At 35.7% G+C, this 23,246-nt stretch overlaps 5 protein-coding genes and 1 non-coding gene across 6 annotated transcripts; 3 read left to right on the top strand and 3 right to left on the bottom strand.

Annotated features, from left to right (window-relative positions):
- Nucleotides 1-2,685: 2,685 nt before the first annotated feature.
- WEE1 (WEE1-like kinase) lies at nt 2,686-6,799 on the bottom strand. Its single transcript, XM_023658956.2, has 10 exons — nt 6,472-6,799; nt 5,908-5,968; nt 5,710-5,776; nt 5,117-5,380; nt 4,937-5,004; nt 4,710-4,819; nt 4,586-4,626; nt 4,328-4,476; nt 3,702-4,049; nt 2,686-2,975 (listed from the first exon to the last, which is right to left on the bottom strand). Exons 1-10 carry the CDS (start codon nt 6,735-6,737, stop codon nt 2,880-2,882), a joined length of 1,470 nt encoding a protein of 489 aa, XP_023514724.2. The 5' UTR covers nt 6,738-6,799; the 3' UTR covers nt 2,686-2,879.
- A 1,175-nt stretch (nt 6,800-7,974) lies between these two features.
- LOC111779229 (autophagy-related protein 18a) lies at nt 7,975-10,610 on the top strand. Its single transcript, XM_023659332.2, has 4 exons — nt 7,975-8,871; nt 9,054-9,255; nt 9,796-9,922; nt 10,273-10,610. Exons 1-4 carry the CDS (start codon nt 8,050-8,052, stop codon nt 10,361-10,363), a joined length of 1,242 nt encoding a protein of 413 aa, XP_023515100.2. The 5' UTR covers nt 7,975-8,049; the 3' UTR covers nt 10,364-10,610.
- A 3,106-nt stretch (nt 10,611-13,716) lies between these two features.
- LOC111779332 (glutathione S-transferase PARB) lies at nt 13,717-15,645 on the top strand. Its single transcript, XM_023659470.2, has 3 exons — nt 13,717-14,098; nt 14,184-14,232; nt 14,736-15,645. Exons 1-3 carry the CDS (start codon nt 13,949-13,951, stop codon nt 15,182-15,184), a joined length of 648 nt encoding a protein of 215 aa, XP_023515238.2. The 5' UTR covers nt 13,717-13,948; the 3' UTR covers nt 15,185-15,645.
- Nucleotides 15,646-15,898: 253 nt separating this feature from the next.
- Nucleotides 15,899-17,006, bottom strand: LOC111779333 (glutathione S-transferase PARB-like). Its single transcript, XM_023659471.2, has 3 exons — nt 16,637-17,006; nt 16,511-16,559; nt 15,899-16,428 (listed from the first exon to the last, which is right to left on the bottom strand). Exons 1-3 carry the CDS (start codon nt 16,787-16,789, stop codon nt 15,986-15,988), a joined length of 645 nt encoding a protein of 214 aa, XP_023515239.2. The 5' UTR covers nt 16,790-17,006; the 3' UTR covers nt 15,899-15,985.
- A 917-nt stretch (nt 17,007-17,923) lies between these two features.
- Nucleotides 17,924-17,994, bottom strand: TRNAG-CCC (transfer RNA glycine (anticodon CCC)). The gene has a single exon. It is a non-coding gene; the product is annotated as a tRNA-Gly (tRNA).
- Nucleotides 17,995-21,654: 3,660 nt separating this feature from the next.
- Nucleotides 21,655-23,004, top strand: LOC111779330 (ferritin-like catalase Nec2). The gene is made up of 3 exons (XM_023659469.2): nt 21,655-21,941; nt 22,024-22,255; nt 22,504-23,004. The coding sequence occupies exons 1-3, from the start codon at nt 21,670-21,672 to the stop codon at nt 22,885-22,887; spliced, it is 888 nt and encodes a 295-aa protein (XP_023515237.2). The 5' UTR covers nt 21,655-21,669; the 3' UTR covers nt 22,888-23,004.
- Nucleotides 23,005-23,246: the final 242 nt, after the last annotated feature.

Here is a 23,246-nt window from a genome sequence, read left to right as displayed (position 1 = left end):
CTTTTGACTTTAAAATGTAAATAGCGTGTTTAGATTTCTAAATTGAACCTAAACTAGTCGGGTTGAGTACGGGTTCAAAATACAAATAATCGGGTCAACCCTACCAAATTCAATAACTTAAAAAAAAAACAGACTCAAACCCAACTCCCTTCGTCATATGCATCTGGCGACTGCAGCTGTATTGTACGTGCATTATGTCTTAATCACCGTCAGCGTTAGTGTCTCCAAACCTTGTGTCTCTCTCTCCGATCTGGAATCGTGAATCCGTGACTTTTGTCTCTCAACCTCTATTTCTCAATAAATATTTGAATAAGTTAATAATAATAATAATATTATTATTATTATTAATTAATTATGGTAGCATACTAAAAAAAACATTTTTGGTAATTATATAAGTAAACATCAATAAAAATTTGATATAATTAGAAAATAATAATTTTATTTTCATTATAATTAATAATTGAAACTCATTTTAATTACAAAAAAAGTAAAGTAATTTAAGCTACTTTTCTCATAATTTTTTAAGAAATTATTATATATTATTATTATTATTTTCTGAAAAAAAAAAAAGAAAGAATTTTATTTATTGCACGTGAGAAGAAGCCTCTATCCTTGACTCTTCCCTTGACAACGACTATAGTAGTTGAAAAGTCAAAGATCAATATCCAATGATATGCTGCCACGTCACCCTCTGAATCTAGTATTGGAGATTCCCCTCCAATAATGTTGCAAGTGGTGGAGCTACTTTCCCACCATGAATAAGATATTTTTGTTTATGATTATTTTCAAAAATTTAATTTTCTAAATATATATTAAAATTAATTTCATTTAGGAATAAATAAATATATGCTAATACATATTAAAATTATATTTTTATTAAAATAAAATTTTGAATAAATCACTCGAACAACATTCGTACTAACTCATGGTTGAGTTAGATTAGGTTCGTAACATCTCTACCTAGTCCTACTTCTAACAATTATCGGGCTCTATTTAAATTGTAATCAATGTCTGACTACAATTTTTTTTTGCTAGACTCTAGACGTGAAAGATGGTCAGACTCAATCATAACAATTTTATGTTGGGTGATCTTATAAGTGGTTTTCTAAGAAACACCGTGATAGGAACAAAACATGTTAGAAGAGTCTGTATTGGTTTGTAAAAATAATAGTCTTCACTCTTAGAAACACTCAAAACCACTAAAACAGATATTTTAAATATAAAACAAAAAAAATTATGAAAAAGAATACTAAATTTTGTAAGGGAAGTGGGTTGGTGGGTTGGTGTGTTGGCTTCAAAATTCAACTCTTCCATTTTTTTTTTATATTAAAATTTAAATGTAGCATGAGTAGTAATAAAAATATCTTATTTTTTATTTTTATTTTTTATTTTTTATTTTATAAATTAGTGTGAATGCTTTTTTAATTTGGTCTATTTTTGCAAACAAGTCCATGTTTTGATTTAAGCGCTTCCATCGTTTTCTTTAATTTGAATTTGTATAATTTCAATATGATCCAACCCCTATGTATTTTAAGATTGCATTATCATCCCTATTCCTTTTATAGATTACAAAACATCCCTACTATGGGGACTAGGTTGCAACTAGTTTTATCGTCATTTATATAAAATGTATAAGCATTTATCGGTTGCTAACTCGTACATAGCTGATTTGTGATGTCCCACGTTGGTTGGGGAGGAGAATAAACCACTATTTATTTATAAGAGTGTGGAAACCTTCCCCTAGTAGACACGTTTTAAAACCTTGAGGGGAAGCCTGGAAGGGAAAGCCCAAAGAGGATAAGGGGAAGCCTGGAAGGGAAAGCCCAAAGAGGATAATATCTGCTAGCGGTGGATCTGGGCCGTTACATATGGTATCAGAGCCAAACACCAGACGATGTGCCAACCTTCTTGCTGTTCCCCGAAGGGGGGTAGATACGAGGCGGTGTGCCAGTAAGGACACTGGCCCCAAAGGGGTGGTGGATTTGGGGGCGGTTCCACATCAATTGGAGGAAAGAAAGAGTGCCAGCGAGGACGCTGGGCCCCCGAAGGGGGGTGGATTGTGATGTCCCACATTGGTTGGGGAGTAGAACAAACCACCATTTATAAGGGTGTGGAAGCCTTCCCCTAGTAGACGCATCTTAAAGCCTTGAGAGGAAGCCTGAAAGGAAAACCCCAAAGAGAACAAGAGGTCGGAATTAGTAGCTCATATCATTTGCTTTGCCCTCTGCTCTTAAATACAAATTATACTTATTCAAGTACTCTGTATTCAAGCCTAAGGCGATAATGTCATTCTCATTTGACTTTGGATTTTGATTTTGAAAATAGTCATTTTAATTTTTTTTTTCCTCACATTTGAAAGTTATACGTCTATCTTTAGTAGACTAAAACCCTAAACCCTAAACCCTAAAATAGTGATAGATATCTAATATTGATAAAAGTCTATAAGTAAGACACAAACAAACATGTAAAAGTCTCAATAAGAGAATGATATTTATGGGTGAATATTTGGAAATATTCTAACCGTATACTCTCGACTTTCATAGCTTTCCTAGATCATTCAATAAACTTCTTGATCATCATAAAGTTCAACTTGTTGTGATCCTAATTTATAAAGGTTCATTTTGATTACACAAATGAATACGAATGGACGTTTCGTGACGTGACCTAGAGTGGAATCAGAATAAGTGTTGTATATTTGGAAATGAAAGAGCTTAACTTGCATTTACGAGTTTATGATACAATATTATCATAGGGAATTTACAAAATTTGCACCATGCTAGAGACAAAATTTGGTGCATGAACTTGGGAAAGTGGTGATTGAAATCTTACAAAAATAGCTGGCTAATGCAAGTGATTAAACACACTAATCCACAGTTGACCTATGATTTTGGATGATTTCTGACCTTATCAAATATGGGATTCTGAAGAATTTCCCTAGCTGAAGGCCGTCGTGCTGGGTCGGGATCCACCATCGCCTGTTAGAGTTGTCAATCAATCAGAAAAATTAGCTATCATATCTCTAATGAACTTCCAAGATAATGATGTAATCAGTGAACATTTACTCGTGGTCACACAAAGTCGATACGAAATCCATGTTTGTACCAAGGCTAGTTTTGACTCACTTTTTTACATTTTTTTTATGGAAAGTAAAATTTGTAGGAAAAAAATGCAAAAATAGGTAAGAATCAAATGCCCCAAAAATCTAAGAGTTCCTCCACCAGGTTTGTCCATATAGGTGAGTCAAAGACTAAGATCAAGTATAATAGCTCAAGCCCACTGCTAATAGATATTATCCTTTTTGAGCTTTCCCTCACGGTTTTAAAACACGTCTGTCAGGGAGAGGTTTCAACACCCTAATAAAGAATACTTCGTTCCCCTCTCCAATTAATGTGGGATCTCACAATCCACTCCCTTGAGGGTCAAGCGTCCCTACTGGAACACCACTTGCTCGATAATCGGCTTTAATACCATTTTTAACAGTACAAGTCCACCGCTAATAGATATTATCCTATTTGGGCTTCCCCTTCTGGGCTTCCCCTTAAGGTTTTAAAACGCGCATGTCAGGGAGAGGTTTCCACACCCTTATAAATCCTTATAAAGAATGCTTAGTTTCCCTCTCCAACCGGTGGGATCTCAGGTCAGGCCAAAAAGAATAGTTGATGAAAATGAAATGAAAAGAAAACACAATACGTATTCAGTACCTTGATTAAGTTTTGAAATTGCAATGAATGACAAGGAAAGAGTGGCAATTTTCCCTCCTTTAGATTCATGAAATGTGTTTCTGGAAATGTCGAACCTCTCACAACCTCATAAATAGCAGCTCCCAAAGAGAATATATCAACCTTGTCAAGATAATCGTATCTCTCATTCAGAATCTCTTGAGGCATATAGCGTGCATCGCCCTCCTCAATTGGTAGGCTTTTATCAAGAAGAGTAGCGCACCCAAAGTCACCAAGTTTATAAACACCATCTTTGACATAAATATTGTCAGGTTTCACGTCTAAATGAGCTACTCCTTTCTCGTGCATAAACAGCAATGCTTTTGCAATCTGTTTGTAGTTCATTGTCAGCATAGAAACCATGAAATTTAAAAAGCTCCCAGTTCTAGGACTTGAAAATTGGAATGAATAAAGCATATACTAAATATATTAAAGCTACAAGAGAATTGGAATGGATAAAGTTGAAATAACACAAAATTCTGAGATAATTATTTTTCAGAAGTGGCATTTCCTATTAAAAGCTACGTGTTGAATGAAGGGCAGAACTAACTAACTAACTCTTGAATACAACAAATCAGGGAGATGAGCGAAGCAACTCGAAATCTCACCTGATGCAAGGCTTTCAGTGCATCAGCCTCAGAGAACGGGTGAGAATACCTGCCAGTGGATAAACTACAATCACAGAGTTCCATTTGAATGTAGAGTTGCTCATTTTCAAACCACGAAGAGTAGTATCCAACGATGTTTTCATGAGATCCTACACGTTAAATAGGAAAAGAAACAAGTTGCTCAAGAGAAAAATAATAACTACAATAGAAATAGAAATATAATAAAACAGAAAATCATATCTAAATATATTTACTAACCTAAAGCTGCCAAAGCTTGAACTTCCATCAAAGCTCTCCTCCTGCAAATGGAAGGAAAAACTTCAAATACACATTTGCTAGTGTTTAGAGGTTAAACATATACGGACACACCAAAAGAAGTAACCTTTCTATGTCTTGATGCAATGGTCTTGTGCTTTGTTTAACAGCATATAAGCAACCATCAATTCTCTTCAATACCTTGAAAACACGGCTAAAATTTCCAGTTCCTATTTGCTGGAGACAGACTGAGGTTAATATAAAACTTGACAATAGTCTGAATTGAAATATGAATAAAAGAAAAAACCAATCTATTTGCAGAAGCTTGCAAACAAAGCAGATGTTTCTAGATACCTTTATCTCATGAAAATCGGTGTGATATCTTGAAAGACCATCTCCACTAAACAGTGCAGGAAAAAAATCTACACAAAATTAAAACCAAGAAACTAATTCATTAAACATAAAGTCGTCCTCATTAAAAAAGACGACTTCAAAAAATGTTTTATTAGTCTTTAAGAATTAATTGGACTGTACCTGCACATTTTGTTCGTTGATTACCAAATGGGTCTACACCTATGTCTGAAGCATCATTCACGTATGGATTCTTCATGCAAGGAGGAGGCATAACTCGACAGCGTAAAGCAACAGCAGATTGAGAAACATAATTTTGTTTCTTTGGCATTGCCATTGTCTCTTTCTCCATATCTTCATCATCTGTTCCAAAAGTGTCATTTCCTAGCTCCACAACTTGTTCACGGCCAGACAAACTTGGACTCAGAGGATGTACTAAAACACCATCTGTGACAAATGAATATTCAATGAAGAAAATGAATTATATTATATCAATCAACAATTAATGTAACTAATATTGAAAACGAACATGATGTTGTCAGATTTTGACGCCCCAAAATAATTTCAGATCCATGTCTTAAATTCCACATTGATAAATGATTCAGATACTGGTCATAGTTTCTTGCAAGCAACTAACCATACATATTATTGATTAGGAAAGTAGAGTTTCGACATGATCATAATTGAGCGTATGCCACTGAACTAATGCATGTGACTTTCTGTTCTCTTTTAACACTCCTAGATAAAAGTTCAAGATCACCACTATATAAACTTACCACGTATTTTTCTCTTAGTTTTAACAGTATTAATCTTCTCTGGAGATTTGGGGCAAGGAGTGCTTTCCTGCCAAGACAAGGACACCCAGAAAATTAGAGAATTCACATTATTTTCTTCTTCTTCTTTTTTTTTTTTTTTTTTCCCTTCTGAAAAACCCTTATTTTCGACAGGGCTATCTTTATCCATTAACTGCTCACCTTGTAGCAATCCACGCCATTCAGCAGATTTTGGTTGTCCGGAGTGATATAGTCAGGGGTGCTGCAACATACAAACAAAATCCCACGTTAAACGCCAAAAATGATCTGGCCAGTTACAATGCAGCCTTCAATCCTACTCTTTGGTATCCTTGTATACCAGTATCAATAGTAACAAGCAAAGTAATTTCTAAAAACATTCAATAATTAGTAAATCATACTCCATTTTTCTGACTATTTAAGTTACTTTCACAGGAAATGACCTCCATTTCATAACTGATAAGCAACTTAAACCATGGGATATAACAACGAATAATCAACTCCCATCAATAGACGTTCACATTACCTAACTAACTCACAATGGAAACTAGTAGAAAACTCCAAAACTCGAAGTAACTCCTAAAGAGTATTCAGTGATTCGTCAATCACTTACTACACTATCCCGTCAATCGAACTACTTCGAACAGAAAACTAATTTCCAGAACCTCGAGAAAGATAACAATCAACATCAACAGCAGCTGAAACCAACTCACAAATGAAAAACAAAAAGAACGACATAAATCTCACCAGAAGAAATCCTGGCTAAGAATGAAATCTCTGTCCTCAAAGTTAGTAGACGAGGAAGGGAGAGCGCCAGAATCGTTAACCGTCGCCATTGCTTCAGATTCAGGCAAGTCTTGGAAGCAAGCGGCGGTGGAAGAGGAAAGTTGGTGGTGGAGAGGGGCGAGAGAAACCTGCCCTAACTGGACCTGCAAGTGCCTCGTCAATGTCCCTTTCATCTTCTTCCTCGTTCTCGTCATCGTCGCTCTTAGGGTTTTGGATTTTCTCCTCATCGGAATCTGCAACGAAGCTCTCGTCAATCCCCTCTTAACACGCTCTGCTCTTCCACTCAAACTGTACTGAATATATATATATATATATATTTATTTATTTATTTATATTTATTTCAGATCAGAAAATAAAAAAATTCAATTTTGGAGGGTTTTTTTTTTTCCTGGGTAATATTTTTTGGCGTCGTTTGAGCCTCCAATTCAAATTACGCGGGGAGGGTTGTGATTGTGTGTTGCCGAGACCAGAGTGAGCTCCTTGAGTAATGCTGACGATTTTAAGATCAACGGTTTGGATTGCTTGATGATGGATGATTTTGATTTGCGTGCCTGGTAAGCTTGTGCCTTTTTCTGGCTGGTGGGCCGTAAAGTCATCTAATTTCTTTTTAGAAAAATAAATAAATAAATAAATAAATAATATATTTTATATTTTATAAATTTTTAGCCAGATTTCATTTAATATATAGATTTGTTTCTGAAAAAAATGTTCTTTAATTTTATAATCTAAAGTTATAGAATTCCCAAAATGTCATTATTTATATTGAAAATCCAATTCTTGAATTAACAATTAAAATAAATAAATAAAATTTGTAACATTAAACATAATGTCTGTGTACGAGTAAAAATCTTTGCACTAACTCGAAATTTTAGGTCAATTGGGTTAGTGACTCGAACTATCCGAATAGAGTTTACAACTCAACTCTCATGCCAGTTAGATTGAGTGGCTGAGTTATTTTTGTATTATTATTTTAAAAATTATATTTATTCTCAGTAAAATTCAAATATTCAATATTTATCCTAATGTAAAAATTAAATATTTGTAATATTTTAACTAACAGGGTTGTAATATTTTATCGGTTATATCATATATTATATTTTAAATTTTATTTATATTTTTTGAATTTTTTTTAAATTTAGGAATATTATTAAAAAAAATAATAAAAAAACGATTTCTTGAAACCACTTCTTTGAGTTGTCATACTTAAAAATGAATTTTTTATTATTGTTTTGTAAAATTACAGTTTTATTGTTGGTCCATATACCAAGCCGACAGGTCGACTTTCTAATTCCCTTCGCTTGCGCACAAAGCTAATTACGTCATTTACAGCGACATGTCGTTCGCCCGCAAAATAATGGCAGAATCATCAGACAATAGAAAATGACGAAATTACCCCCAAACACCGTCACAACCCTCCAGTCAAATCCGTAACTTCACTCAAACCCGAATCTCCCGGGGTTGGAAATTGTTCTGTTCTTTCTTATAAATCATCGCCATTATCTTCGTTTTCATCTGAATCTCAAGTTCCTCTGATTCTCCATGGAGACTCTCTCCGCCCTCCCTTCCTCTTCATGGCCGGACTCCAACTCCAATCCCAACACTCCGCCTGCTGTTGCCGACTCCGAACGTTTCGATTCCGATTCCGTTTCATCGTTGCCGCCTCAATCGCCGCAGACAGTGGAGACGGCTGGTTTGTCCACGGCGGGGGTTGATTCGCTCGCTTTGCAGCCTTCTCTTCTTCATCTCTCCTTCAATCAAGACCATGGCTGCTTTGCTGCGGGCAGTGATCGAGGGTTTCGGATCTACAATTGCGATCCGTTCCGTGAGATTTTCAGAAGAGATTTTGAGCGTGGGGGTGGTATTGGCGTTGTGGAGATGCTTTTTCGGTGTAATATTTTGGCTCTTGTTGGTGGTGGACCTGAACCTCAGTACCCGCCTAATAAGGTCATGCTTTGGGATGATCATCAGAGCCGGTGTATTGGGGAGCTGTCGTTTCGGTCTGCTGTTCGGGGGGTTCGGCTACAGAGAGACCGAATTATTGTTATTTTGGAGCAGAAGGTTTTTGTGTACAATTTTGCGGACTTGAAGCTGCTGCATCAGATCGAAACTATTGCGAATCCTAAAGGGCTTTGTGCTGTTTCTCAGCTGAGTTCTTCGCTTGTGCTTGTCTGCCCTGGATTGATTAAGGGGCAGGTTAGGGTTGAGCATTATGCCTCTCGACGGACAAAGTTTATCATGGCTCACGACTCGAGGGTTGCTTGCTTTGCGCTTACGACCAACGGGCAGTTGCTTGCTACAGCGAGCTCCAAGGGAACTTTGGTTCGGATATTCAATACAATTGATGGAAATTTGCTCCAAGAGGTGTGTTCATCTGGGTTTGTTCTGTGTTGTCGGAATCTCAGTGTAGTGTTGTTTTTCTGAACTAAGCTGCGATCTAATTCTCCCCCATTTAGTTTTGAGTTTGTAGGAATTTACATGACTTCTTTATGAAGTATCGAATTTGGCAGTGAATTTACTTTGTATTATCTTGATATGATGTATAGGTACGGAGAGGCGCAGATAGGGCGGAGATATACAGTTTGGCCTTCTCATCGACTGCTCAATGGCTGGCAGTCTCCAGTGACAAGGGGACCGTCCATGTATTCAGTCTTAAATTCAATTCTGGGTCTCTTCAGAATGATATGTATCAGAATGATTCTTCTCTTTCCGTCTCACCATCTGGCTCCTCATTTTCGTTCATCAAAGGTAATGGAACCATTTGTGTCTAACCACGGATTTCCACTGTATTTGGATATTACTATTTCATAAATTCTTTGAATTGCTTTGAAATCACTTAGTATAACAGCCAAGGAGTCCTTTGAAAATTTACTGGCATACTCCTGAAAAGAACACTTAGACTAGAATAAAAAACAAAATCTGGTGTTGGGGAGCCACTGTCTCGTTATTTTATGTGTATATTCCATTTTTCTTTCCATCTAAGAAGTTCGAATACTTTAGTTTGGCTAGCGTGTTCATCATGTTGAACACTTGGACACCTTGACACTTGTAGGACATGTATCGAACACTCTTAGCATAGCAGATTTGTTAGACACTAGTTGTACAAAGTTAATTTCGGCCCACATGTATTGAACACTTGTTAAATATTATAAACTTTGATAGAGAAACCTGCTTCTTAGCTATTATGAACAATACTACACGAAAGGAAAGAGATGGGATATTCTCATTATTTTGCAGCCGGATATCCCTTTTTGCCTTTGGATCTAATGAACAATCTTGCACCTGCAGGTGTGCTGCCAAAGTATTTCAAGTCAGAGTGGTCTGTTGCTCAGTTTCGATTGCATGAAGGGTCTCGGTATGTTGTTGCGTTTGGTCACCAGAAGAATACAGTGGTGATCCTTGGAATGGATGGAAGGTAAATAGTCTTCGTCGTTCTTCTCTTACTATTGGGATTTTTTCATTTCTCTTTCAATTAATTATAATTCTGCAGAATAAACAATTAAGATGAGGGTTGTTGGGTATCCCAACTACGATTTCGATGATATTAGATAAATATTTTTAATGTGAATGCTTTATTTTCATAGACTGAAAATAGACAATATTTTATTTCTACTTTAACTTGAACCATTTGTTATTTGCTTCATTATCTTTTCTTTAGCATTGCCTAAGTTGTGTTAGCTTCCATTAGATCTGGTATTCTGTTTGGTCGTTTAACCGCTGCGATGGAAGTTTTAGAATCTTGATGTGCCATTTTAATTATTGCAGCTTCTACCGATGCCAATTTGATGCGGTGAATGGCGGAGAGATGACACAGCTTGAATATCACAACTTTCTAATGCCAGAGGAAGCCTTCTAGCCCACTGTACTCTTTATTTCAGTTCTGTTGTATGCATATTCTCTTCCTAGATCCTCTATTGCTTGTAAATAGATCTATGCATGTACAGATTGGCCTATGTTCGTCTCAGGGGGGAAAAAAGAAAAAATGGAAGAATTCTATTATTGCCACCCATGCTCATATTTAATTTTTCTTAACTTTTTGGCCTTATGAACAATTGTATACTCCTAAAATTATTGCGAATGCAATAGACTTTGATTGACTGTAATGCTAGCCTTCTGGATTTACCTGATGAAATTGAGACCTAAAATGAAGAGCTTACCATTAATGTATACATTCTTCTAAGAAAAGCCTGCAGGTAGAAAAGTTGAACTAAATGATGGAGGACTTGTTTATAGCGGAAGTTCAAGAAGTATACATATGAAGGTAACGGTATTTCGAACTGTAGCCTGCATTCTTTAGTGTATTTGAGGTATTAAAAGTATGTCATACTACTGGTGGAGTGTTTAGAGATATGATCAGGCTTATTTAAAACGAACAGAAGGTAGTCAGTCAATCGTGTTGTATATGTTCTTATCATAGTTTTTTTTTTTTTTTTTTTGGTACAAAATATGGTGTCTTAATCATTCTACAAAGATTTTATGGTGGATGACAAGATCCATATAAGTTGTTTAGATTTAAGGAGGTTTTATTGTATTTTTTAAGTTTTAGATAATTGTCTTTAAAAGTTACAATTAGTTAGTTGTCGTCATGGAATTAATGATCATGAAAGTTACAACCATGATTAATTGAAAGGTTTGTTTTTCAAGCCTATAAATAGGCATTCATGTTATTGAGTATATGAAGATTTTGGATATCATAACGAAAGTTGCATATTATGCTCTTAAGTTGTGAGCTTGTTCAGTTGCATTTCTTGGGTTTAGATTTGCATGGAAGAGTCATTCAAGTAATCTTGATCAAACTATTTTGTGGACTAATTTGAATTTTAGAAACAGGTTCTTTTTACTTTTGATCTTGATCATCGAGGTAATTCGTTTCAAACTTTCCCTTGGATTGATTCTTATTGATTTTGGAATTCTTAGATTTAAAGGTCTTGTTTTTCAACATGATTCTTAGAATTGATCTAAGAGTTCCGTAACTTTTTTTTTTTTTTATTGCTTGAATTATCCGTTGGTTCGGTTATACTATGCTTTTAGAGATGATTAGGGACACCTAGGGTTGAGAATAAGGATAAAAGTAGATGATCTGATTACTGGACTGTAAGTTTTAGCAAAAGTTAAGTTTCCAAGTATGTTGTAGAGTGGTTTTGCCATTGTTTGCTTCTGTTCTGGAATTTTAAGAAAATGATTTTGTTGGTGTGAAGAGCATTGATCTCAGCTTCCATGTTAGAATATGGGGAGCTTTTACTGATTAAGAGGGAAAGATTATGAACTTTTGATAGTGGCATAGGCCAAAAGCTCTCAAATAAAACCTTGTTTTGATAGTGTATAGGCCAGAAGCTCTCGTCAGAGACAAGACTGGTCAAAACTTGGCTCATTGATTGTATTTGTATGGTTGGATGTTGTGGAGTAAAAACATTCTACATTTACTCATTATAAAAACTTCCCCTACCTGAATTTGAATTTTTAGAGCTCAACTCACATGTCCACCGGCCTATTTCTAAGCGATCATAAGTTTTTCACGAGACTGTTCTAAGTTGAATGTTCTTGCGATCATTAGCTCTAAGTTGAATGTTCTTGACAGGTTCATATATTTTCAATTTTGTGTCTAGTATAATCAAACTAGTGACATATTAGATCCTCTTATTAGATCTCAAAGTTCTAAAAATTTAGTGTTTCGAGGTGGATATATTAGATCCTCTCGTTAGATCTCAAGATTCTAGAAATTTAGTGGTTCGAGGGAGATATGGAATCTTGAAACTTGTGCTGTTTGAAGTTATGGCTTCTCTCTCTACTGCTTAGCATTACAACAAGGGTGTAAAGTCCAACTCTTAACCTTTGTTACTAATGTCTTGTAAACAATACTCCTTTGAACTTCGTACAAGTTTCAAAATTATGATTAAAATATAAAATATGTTTAAGAATGTTTGATGGAAATTTGAGACGGTAGAATATCATTTCTTTAGATAAAAAAACATCTTAGCACCAACCTGTCGTTTTAGGTCTTTGTCATGCCGAATTTTGTCACAATCGCACCTTTGATGACAGCGGACTTGCAATTGTGCGGCACTCACTCTCCAACGACAAGTGAGCTAAGTCAATTTGTTCTTGTATCGCCTAGCGACGTATGTTCGAGTCTCTGGCCTCGGTTTTAAGGAAAGGTTTTAGAAAGCGAGGGCAGAGAAATTTTTGAAAGAGACGTTATATAAGCAAGCAAGAGAGAAATAACAACAGGCGACGTATGTTCGAGCCTCTGGCCTCGGTTTTAAGGAAAGGTTTTAGAAAGCAAGGGCAGAGAAATTTTTGAAAGAAGCAAGCAAGAGAGAAATAACAACGGCTTACAATATATAACCTTGGGTAGGGGCCTCGGTTTTAAGGAAAGGTTTTAGAAAGCAAGGGCAGAGAAATTTTTGAAAGAAGCAAGCAAGAGAGAAATATCAACGGCTTACAATATATAACCTTGGGTAGGGAGAAGTTGATATATATATATATATATATATATATATATTTTTTTTTTTTTTTTTTTAATTTTCAAACAAATTAGTCATCTTATTTTTGGTAGGAAACAGAGGATAGTTAATCTAATTATTTATTGAAAAACTAAGCTATAAATCTTAAAATTAGTCATTTGAATTTATTCCCAATAAGACTTATTTAAATAAAAAGTCATAATATTTCCAAAATTAATGAAACTAAATATTTTTGAAATAAAAGTTTTAAGATTTATTGAAAGTGTAAAGATTAAAATTAAATATATAAAAATACAGACATTAAAATAAAATGAAATTAAAAAATATATTTAATAAAATTACATTTTAAACCAAAATTGTAAGATTCCATTTTAGATTTGACTTTGACTCCATGACGTCAGCGCATATGCAATAATTCTTCTCAACTTTATTATATAACAATTATTTAATTTAATTTTCATCGTAATAAAATATTAATAAATTTCATTGGATATTAATTTATTCCAGACTAAATATGAGAAGTTTTCATTGGATATTAATAAATTTCACTGTTGCGGTTCGACGATATAAAGAATAATTAAAATAATTAAATAATAAATTTTAAGGTATTAATGAAAATTTCAAAATATTTGGAAAATTAAGTTATTAATAATTTTTATAGACCATAAATATATTTTTGAATTTTTAAAAAAATTAATAAAATTTATAGAAAATTTAGAAATAGGAATGTGGACCATAATTTATGGGCGGGGAAAAAATCTGGAAGACCATTTCAGACATGAATGTTGCAGCTACCTCAATTATGGATCCGCATTCTGTGATTCCGTTCATTTCCCACTTCAAATCACCGAGCTTCAATCACGTTACGATTGAATCCTTTCCTTTTCTTTTCCAATTCTCTATAAGAACCTTCAACAATTCCTGTTTCCCGACACACCCATCTCAATTTCTTTGTTCCCAAATCGATTTTCTTTGAAATGGCGAGCATCAAAGTCCATGGAAGCCCCATTTCCACCGCCACAGCCAGAGTTCTCGCTTGTCTTTACGAGAAAGATCTTGAATACCAGTTTGTTCTTCTGGACATGAAGAATAATGAGCACAAGAAAGAGCCCTTCCTCTCCATCAATGTGAGTGTTCTGTAATTGTTTGTGACTCCGATTTTTATGGTGTTTGTCGATTGTTTCTTAGTGGGGTTTCGTTGAATTTCTGCAGCCGTTTGGTCAAGTTCCTGGGTTTCAAGATGGAGATCTCACGATCTTCGGTAATTACTACGTTTTCTCTTGCACTCTATCTGTTTGATGAAATGTTCACTATGAAAATGTTGTTTGCGCTCAAGGTGTTTGATGAAATGCTCCTACTCTGTTTTCATTATTTTTAAAGTCATCTTTGGTTGATTCTGGTTTTTATACTTCTCTTACATCCATTTTAGTCAATTTCTTCTGAAAAGTTGTTACTCTGTTCTCTGATTGCAAAGTTTTTGTATATGATCATGTGCTCTGTTGCAGTCTATCTGTTTGATGAAATGTTCAGTATGAAAATGTTGTTTGCGCTCAAGGTGTTTGGTGAAATGCTCCTACTCTGTTTTCATTTTTTTAAAGTAATCTTTGGTTGATTCTAGTTTATCTACTTCTCTTACATCCATTTTAGTCAATTTCTTCCGAAAAGATACTTTGATCTCTTTTTGCAAAATTTTTGCATATGTTCTTCATATCAAAAACCTTTTGTGATGAAATTGTGATTGAAAGTTGAATTTGTTAATTCAAGAATCAAGGGCCATTACCCAGTACCTGGCCTCCGCCTACGCCAGCAAGGGAAACCAATTGCTGTCCGACGACCCGAAGAAAGCAGCGATCATATCAACATGGATTGAAGTGGAAGGCCACCACTACGACCCACCGGGGGTAGCGCTGTCGTACGAGTATCTTGTCAAGCCACTATTCGGTCTGGGCGAGACAGATCCCGCCGCCGTGGCCGAGAACGAAGCTAAGTTGGGGAAAGTTCTTGACATCTACGAGAATCAGCTTAGCAAAAACAAGTTTTTGGCTGGCAGTGAGTTCAGTTTGGCAGATCTGCACCACATCCCCAATGTGCACTACTTGTTGGCGACGCCATCGAAGAAGCTGTTCGAGTCACGGCCGCGCGTTAATGCTTGGGTTGCTGAGATCACTGCAAGGCCTTCGTGGGGCAAGGTCCTTGCCTTGCGCCAATTGTAACCATCCTGAAAAATTGTAACTATATTTATATTTATGTCTTGTCTTGTTTTCATACTTTGTATCATGGTTAGGCTTGTCCAAGGCATATTGTCTATGGTCTCATATGCCTATGGTCTCATGTTGGATGCTTTGGTCATGCTTGTCCGTATGGTTGCATGTTCGTTCTAGACTCACATGCTTTCATCTTAGATATGTGTTTACTAATTCATGTTGTGTAATTCCGGAGCATATCGTTCACCAAAATAAAAAATCATGTCTACACCCGTCGGAACTAAAATTCTCTAAACACAAAATGTATTATAGCCTAAGTTGTACCCTTGTATCCTATTTAAGCTATAGGTGAGATATGATTGATTATTCCTACCTAGAGTCACATGTTATAAGCTAGGGTGTTCTTTTATTTGCTTATTATGGTTGTAAAACGTTGCTTTCTTCATTAATTTCAAATGTTTTCCAATGTACTTCCTCGCTCACGTTTTTGAAAACATTTCTTGCAAACGTGACTCAAAGCCCGAACATGTGCCGACGTTGCCTGTGATGTCCAAATTTCTCATGCCTAACTTGTTTACTGGGTTAGAACAAGTGTTGTACAATCGTTATCCCACTACCACAAAAGTACAATTGTGACACCTTGTACGTTGTGTCAAAAAGTTCATAACCATTGATACTAATATATATACGACAACAAAGCAAGTGATACAGAGAGCTCCCATGTAAAAAGGCAACCACACCATCTTTATTCAAGTTTTCAAGTCCCATCACACATCAAGTAAAGGATAGATAAGTGAAATCAACGTTTTATTAGCGCAAAGCAAGCACCTTAGCCCAAGCAGGCCTGCCCATGATATCAGCTGCCCATGCATTGACATGGGGCCGAGATTCAAACAGTTTCTTCATCTGTGTCCCAAATAAGTAGTCTATGGTTGGGAGATGGTGCAAATCAGCTAAAGTGAAGGACTCACCTCCCAAGTATTTGGACTGAGCCAGCCTATCCTCATAGATATCAAGAACTTTAGCTAGCTCAGCTTCACTTTGCTCAACTACTGCAGCATCTGTCTCACCCCACCCAAGCAAAGGCTTCAAGCAGAGCTCGAGGACCAGCTTCGAGGCTGGTGGATCATAATGGTGGCTCTCCACTTCAATCCATGTCAATACGATCGCCGCTTTCTTGGGGTCTTGGAAAATCAATTGGGTTCCATTATCAGCATAATTCCCTACGATATACTGCGTGATTGCCCTGGATTCTACACAGAGACAATTTATCAAACACCTTGTGTGCATAAAGCTATCAACCACGAATTGCTCTGTTTTCTAAATAAATTTTACCAAAAAGCGTCAAATCTCCATCTTGGAACCCAGGAACTTGACCAAACGGCTGAAATCAAATCAACCAAGCAGAATCCAATGAAAACCCCACGAAAATTAAAGCAATGGCAATAGTAGGAAACTTACATTGATGGAGAGAAATGGCTGTTTCTTGTGTTCCCCTTCGTGCATCTTGAGTTTGACGAACTCGTATTCAAGTTCTTTCTCGTAGAGACAAGCTAGAACTCTGCATGTGGGTCCGGAAAAGGGGACTCCATGGACTTTAATGGAGGTAGCCATTGATTCTTCGGCAGGGATTGAAAATGGAGGTGGGTTTGTGAAGGGAAGTACAGAATTATATAGAAAAAAAGAGATGGGAGACAATAATCGAGCAGAGACGAAGAAATCAAGGTGGAATTTGTCATGAAATTGTTTAATGGAAGCATGATTTGGTGGCGGAGCGGCATCTGTTGGGAAGAAAGCTGATGCAAATTGTCAACTACAAGCTGAGAACTGATTCTTTTCCCTAAATCTTTATGAATTCCGTTTCTATTTTATTATTTTAAATTATTCTCTGAAAATATTTAATAATCGAACCATATTTAAAAATATTTAATAAGTGGTCCCACTGCTAAGTAAAAAAAAAATGCAAACACATACAACATGTCTTTCATATTTAACCAGACATAAAACCATGTTTATAGCCTTAAGTTCAAAATTCATTCAGGGGTGGGTTTAGATATATATTATTAGACACACGTCCATCCACATGCATGTAAACCCACTAGGCGAGTATCTGTAAACCTTAAGTCTACATGTAGGCTTGCACTTATATAGCTGAGTCATAGTAAGCAATACGTCCCGAAACCATTCTTATAAAGATACTTATGTTCCAACGTTATAGGAGAAGTAATCCATGTTCAATATACATAACAAGTACGAGGTCCCATATTAATATAATGGTTTCGTACGATGATACTTACAATACTTTAATTATATCATGACATACATTATTTTCGAAGCTAGTATGTATTATCGTATCATTTTCTCATACTTATAACACATTTATAATAAACATTCACAAAGTGCTTGTTCGTAACTCACCCTAGCTCATCATTCCTAAGTTTATGGAACTACTAGAGCCGTGGGAGAGTGGCGAGCTGGGGCTAGGAACTTAGCTGTGGCTGGGAGAGTCGCGATTGACGAAGCTGCGTGCACACGCCGAGTCGAGGATGGCTTGGACCAGCGCTTGTGAGTTGGATAGCGTACATGGTGGTTGTTGTTGGAGTGCGTGTCTGAGGCTGTGTTGCGCGCTCGTGGGTGAGCCTGGTTAGCTAGAAAAACGCTTCAGCACTGGGCCACGCTTGTTGCTGAGCTCGGCTGCGCCAACGTTGGGCTAGAAATTAAAAAAAAAAAAAAAAATTAATAAAGAACTGCGCATCCGGGGAATCGAACCCCGGTCAGTACCGTGGGAGGGTACTATGATACCACTACACTAGATGCGCTGATTGATACTGTTTTTTAATTATTATTAATTTCTTTTATATTTGTTCGCAACATACCGTTAAGATGCCTTAATATTTCGTGATAAACCTTTGATTTCGAGTTCATAATATTTATTGTAAAATTATCAAAATAACTTTCTAATTTATCTAAAATAAATTCGAGTTTCGTCGATTCGACTTCAAATGTAACGGGTACCTCAACACAAATTCTAATAAAAATTATGAATTAATCTCGAGGCTCGAATCAAACCAAGGATCAGAAAACGTTTCGAACTCTTTAACCCAAAACTGACTAAATGCATTTAAACTCGAGCTTTATCGACTAATTATTTAATACATATAATTTAATGAGATTTTATAATATAATTTCTCGAGATTAATTGACATGTATCAATTTTTTCGAGGTCGAAAATTCAAATACTTATGTTAAAAAAAATTTAAAAATAATAATAAAATTTAAACTATGATTAGTTGCAAAATTAATTACCCAATTAATGTAATTAAATTATAACTATCTTATTTTAACAATTTTTTTATTTCGTACCTAATTAGTTTGGCGTGAGAGTGGTCAGAGTCTTTTTATTCAAATAATTTAAATAATTATAAGCTTTTATTGATTTAAATATTATTTTTAGAGAATGAAATTTGAGTTAGTTTTTGTAATCTATTTATATAAGAGTTACCTCGAGCCGATATGGAGAAAGTCGAGCTTCTTTAAGAATTTATTGGGTTGCAAGCGTGCAAGGTGCACGTAGGCTCGTCCAGGGCCGAAGTGGGCTTTCGAGTCTTTCGATTCAATAGCCACTTTAATGAGACCCAATTTTGTCTTAGGTTCTGAACGTTTAAAAATATTCATACAACAAACAAAAAATTTGTTTCGAGTTTGATCCGTAAGTCAAGGTCTGTCCAAGATCATCAAGCATGCAAGTTCGAACATTATACAGCATAAACAAAATGTAGCTATCGTTGGCTAACCGAGTCAGAAATGACGATCGAGTAGCACCCAAAGTGGGTACCTATCTCGAGACAAAACAATATGAATATGGGGTCGAATTCTTGTTTGCAAGTCCCTTCGCTCGACTCGTATAGACCAAGCTTGCAATATACGAGCAAAAAAACCTATAATTAATAACATGCTCTCGATTTAATACCTAATCAATTCCACTTAATGATTGTCCTTCCATTCATTTTTCATTTTATAACCTAACTAATTTGTCTTGAGAGGTTAAATCTTTCCTAAGTAAAAAAATAAATGTAATTTTTTTCTAGTTCAAACACAAGAGTGGCCATTTAATTATTAATGGGTCGATTGGTACGGGTCTTGCCACGTGAAATTGGGTGGACCCAGACCAACCCAGGTGCATAAGTATTTGCAGAATCATCCCCGAGAAAATATTGTGTTACCAGTGGACGATGACACTGGAAACCATGTAGATTTAAGAACAAGATATGTTTCGAATGTCGATATATATATGTATGACGTGTGTATATATATACAGACTAATAATTGTATCAATTTAAACTTTAACCTGTCCTAAATTAATTATTTATAAATATTTATATTTTATTTAATATTATGTTCGTTGTTTGCATTTAAATAAGTTTTGACTACAAATTGATTTTTTTTTCTAATATTTAATACTATTTAATATTATTTAATACATAGTTATAATTAGAAATAACTATTTAAACTAGATTAAAAAAATAATAAAAAGTTTATTTTTTTCAACCGTCTAATTAATATAGACCTAATATATTCGTAATACACCATATTTTCTCTTAAAAAAATATTGTCAAAATAATCATATTTATTATGATTTTTTGGAATTTTGCAATAAATTAATTAATATCAGTGTAATTTATAGGAAGCAGCATTTTATTTTTAATTTTCGAAAATAAAAAACTAAAAATAAATGGTTATAGAAAACACGGAACCTCTCTTTTAACCCTCGAAAGAGCGACGGTCAGAAATAGTTTGACAAAGAGAAACCAGCTAGAAATCAAAATAGAATTTCATAAATGAACGGTCGAGATCAATTTCGAAGTTCTTTTGCTTTGACGTCTGGCCTCTTCGATTAGAAGGTTTACTAAAGGCGAAGAGTAAGGTGTCTATGTCAGTACCCCATTCTGGGTATCTCATACTGATTGGGTTAATGAGTCAAGTTTTCGAGAATCTTTCTAGACAGATAGGACGACCCCTGTTTGTTTTTGTTGCTCGGTGTCACAATCGCACTTTTAATGGCAGCGAATTTGCGATTGTGCGGCACTCACTTTCCAACGACATGTGAGCTAAGCCAATTCGTTCTTGCGTCGCCTACGGCCAAGCGACGTATGCTCGAGCCTCTGGCCTTGTTTTTAAGAGAATTTTAGAAAGCGATGGCAGAGAGAGATTTTTGAAAGAGACGTTATATAAGCAAGCAAGAGAGAAATAACAACGGCTTACAGTATATAACCTTGGGTTGGGAGAAGTTGACAACTAGTTGTATCTCCCTATAGTACATTATGAGGCATTTCATATCTGATAGGCCTAGACATGATATTTCTGAAACGTTATACTTCCTATAAATACAAAAGTAAAACACTAGAATATGAAAAGACATAAAGGGTTGGGCTTATCATGGGCATGCGGCCATGGGCAACACGCCTTGGACGAGCATGACCGTGACACTCGGCGGCCGACGTCTAGAATTTCTCAATCTCGTCTCTTATCCAAACTGGGAACTAGTTTCCACGATCCATCTATTTTGCGATTCATTTCGTCATTTTTGGATCGACTTATCATAGACGATAAGGGATCCAATTGGGCACGAAAAACGAGAATCTAGAACAATTGAATTACGATTATTGTGACGATTAAACGACAACCTTTTTGTAGCGTAACCTAAATTCGAGGATAACGGATTTTATTGAGTATAGGTGTTGGTTTGCGTTTTACTTTAATAATTTTTGTAACCATATGCGTTTAATTTGTCCTTTTAATTATTATACAATCACATGAATATAGCCTTTTTAATAAATTTTAAAAAAAATAAAAATATCCCCTAAAATAAAGTTTAAAGTATTTATAATTATATATATATATATATATATATATATATATATATATATATATATATATATATATATAATTAAGGATAAATGGTAAATTTGGTCGAGAAGTTTAGAATTTAGTCCATATAATTTTTACGAGTAACAATTTCATTCTTATAATTCGATAAAATCTCATAAATAGTTCATATGTCATACGGTTTAATCAAACCCGAGTCTCAATAGTAGAAACTATTTAGGGGGTTTTATCAACTTATAGGCTATAGGAATTAATTCCGTCATTTAAAACGATACGGATTAAATTTGTAGTTTAATCTGTCTTTTAGAATCCAACAACCGATGTTAAGGTGAAAAAATTATTCGACGAGGTTCAACTCGTCCATAATATTACCGCCCCAGTCATTGATTCTCGGTTCTTTGGAACCAAAGGTTATTTGAACTCGGCTTGATACAAACTTTATCTTTGATTTGAAATTCTCGAGGCCTGCATATCCAACCGACCCTTTTTTTCATTTGTTTGGATGTTTTTTTTTTCTTCTGAATATGCACAGATATTCGTCGCAATGTAACTGCCTCTTAATCACAGTGGACGTGTAGATTTAAAAATCTTCACGTTCTTTAACAATTATGAGCTCGAGCCGAGTCGTAGTATGTCAAATTTTGGGTCAGTGCCGCTCGGGCTCAGCGCTCGACAGCCAAGTCGTTGTGTTCGCTACGAATTTCGAGTACCTCGAAGGTGAGATGTTCTTGTGGGGTGCCCTTGGGAGAGGGATGGACTCCATTGATCCAACTTTAGCACGTGGAGGGCCACCCCCTATTGGTGCTCAAAGGGCCAACTTAGACCCTATAGTTCGTAATATCATTGAGGAATTTGGATATGAAGAAATTGGACAATTAAAGTTGAGTTATTTTATTTTATTTTTTTTTAATATTTTTTTATCAACTTTGTTCTTATTGTTCTTCATTTTTGGATGATTTCAGAACTCTTATTCAGGTATCTGGTGGATTAGGTATTCAAAGGCCATTGTTGAATCTAAGCAAAGATGTATTTTCGGATCTATTTGACAAAGCTGCTGGTCGTCGACTCAGCCCTCCATTCGATCCTTATGTCGATACCATCCATTTTCTTCTCGCCGTTAACCTTTTCCCGTATCTCGGATACACTGGCCTTGTTGAAGCAGCCCCATTGCTCCTCTTTCTCGAATCTCGTAAGGTAGTATTTGAAAAAGTACTGTTAGTTTTAGATAGAAACCGTTAAAATTTTGTTTAAAAAATACCCTTGAATTTATAAAATTCATTTGAACTTTTTTAAAAAGTTAAAAAATTCTCTTGTTGTTAGTATATGAACGAAACCGTTAGTACTATGTTTCGAAAATAATATTAGAACTTTTAGAAAAAAGTTTAAAAGGATTTTATGGTATTATTAAAAAAATTTAAAGTTTATGAGTAATTTTGATGCAGCTAGCAGCTAAGCTGTTGAGTGCAGAATCAGGACAGAGTGCTGTTATGCGAACGCTGCTGTACGAGAGGGCAAACGAGACTGTGGAGCCATATAATATGACAGTGGCTGAATTCACCAACCTGACCTCGACGCTGGCGAACCAGCTTGGTAAATGTGGGCTCAAAGACGAAGGGGTGGTGGTGCCTCGATCGCTCGGGGCAGAGAATCGAACGGAGACCAACGTCCTCGCCACCGACGCTAAATCACTTTCGTATAACCGCACAATACAAGAGATCTTGCGGATACTATATGGAACTGGTAGCGAACGATTGCCAGGTGCTTTCTTTCCCAATGGTGCTAATGGGTCGATTGCAAGACGCTTCCTCCGTGGAGGCATCATATAAGAGTTCGTAATAGTGACGACCGAATCAATAAATCCCAACGAATAGTGGGTTTGTCTCGAATAATTATTATGTGTAATAAATTAAGTCTAAGTTTCAGATCTCTCGTAATGTATCGTTGAAGGCTTAATAATATATCATCGAGCTCTCTCAAACTCATAAACCTCCTCCTCCCCCTTTTGCCGTAATGAAAATTTAAGATGCATGCACATGTTTAAGCGTTTAAAATTTTACGCATTTTTAATTATTTTCAACGGTTCGTGGCTCAAGTCCCTCAAAAAATGGGTCGCTACAAATGGGTATCAAAGTCAGATATCGAGCAGTGTGTCAACGAGGACACTGGCCCCTAAGGGGTGGATTGT

Source organism: Cucurbita pepo, chromosome 17, assembly GCF_057944985.1.
Source record: "Cucurbita pepo subsp. pepo isolate OVF chromosome 17, ASM5794498v1, whole genome shotgun sequence".
NCBI lineage: Eukaryota > Viridiplantae > Streptophyta > Magnoliopsida > Cucurbitales > Cucurbitaceae > Cucurbita > Cucurbita pepo.
Note: the sequence above shows the minus strand (reverse complement) of the source record. Positions and strands in the feature narration are given on the sequence as shown.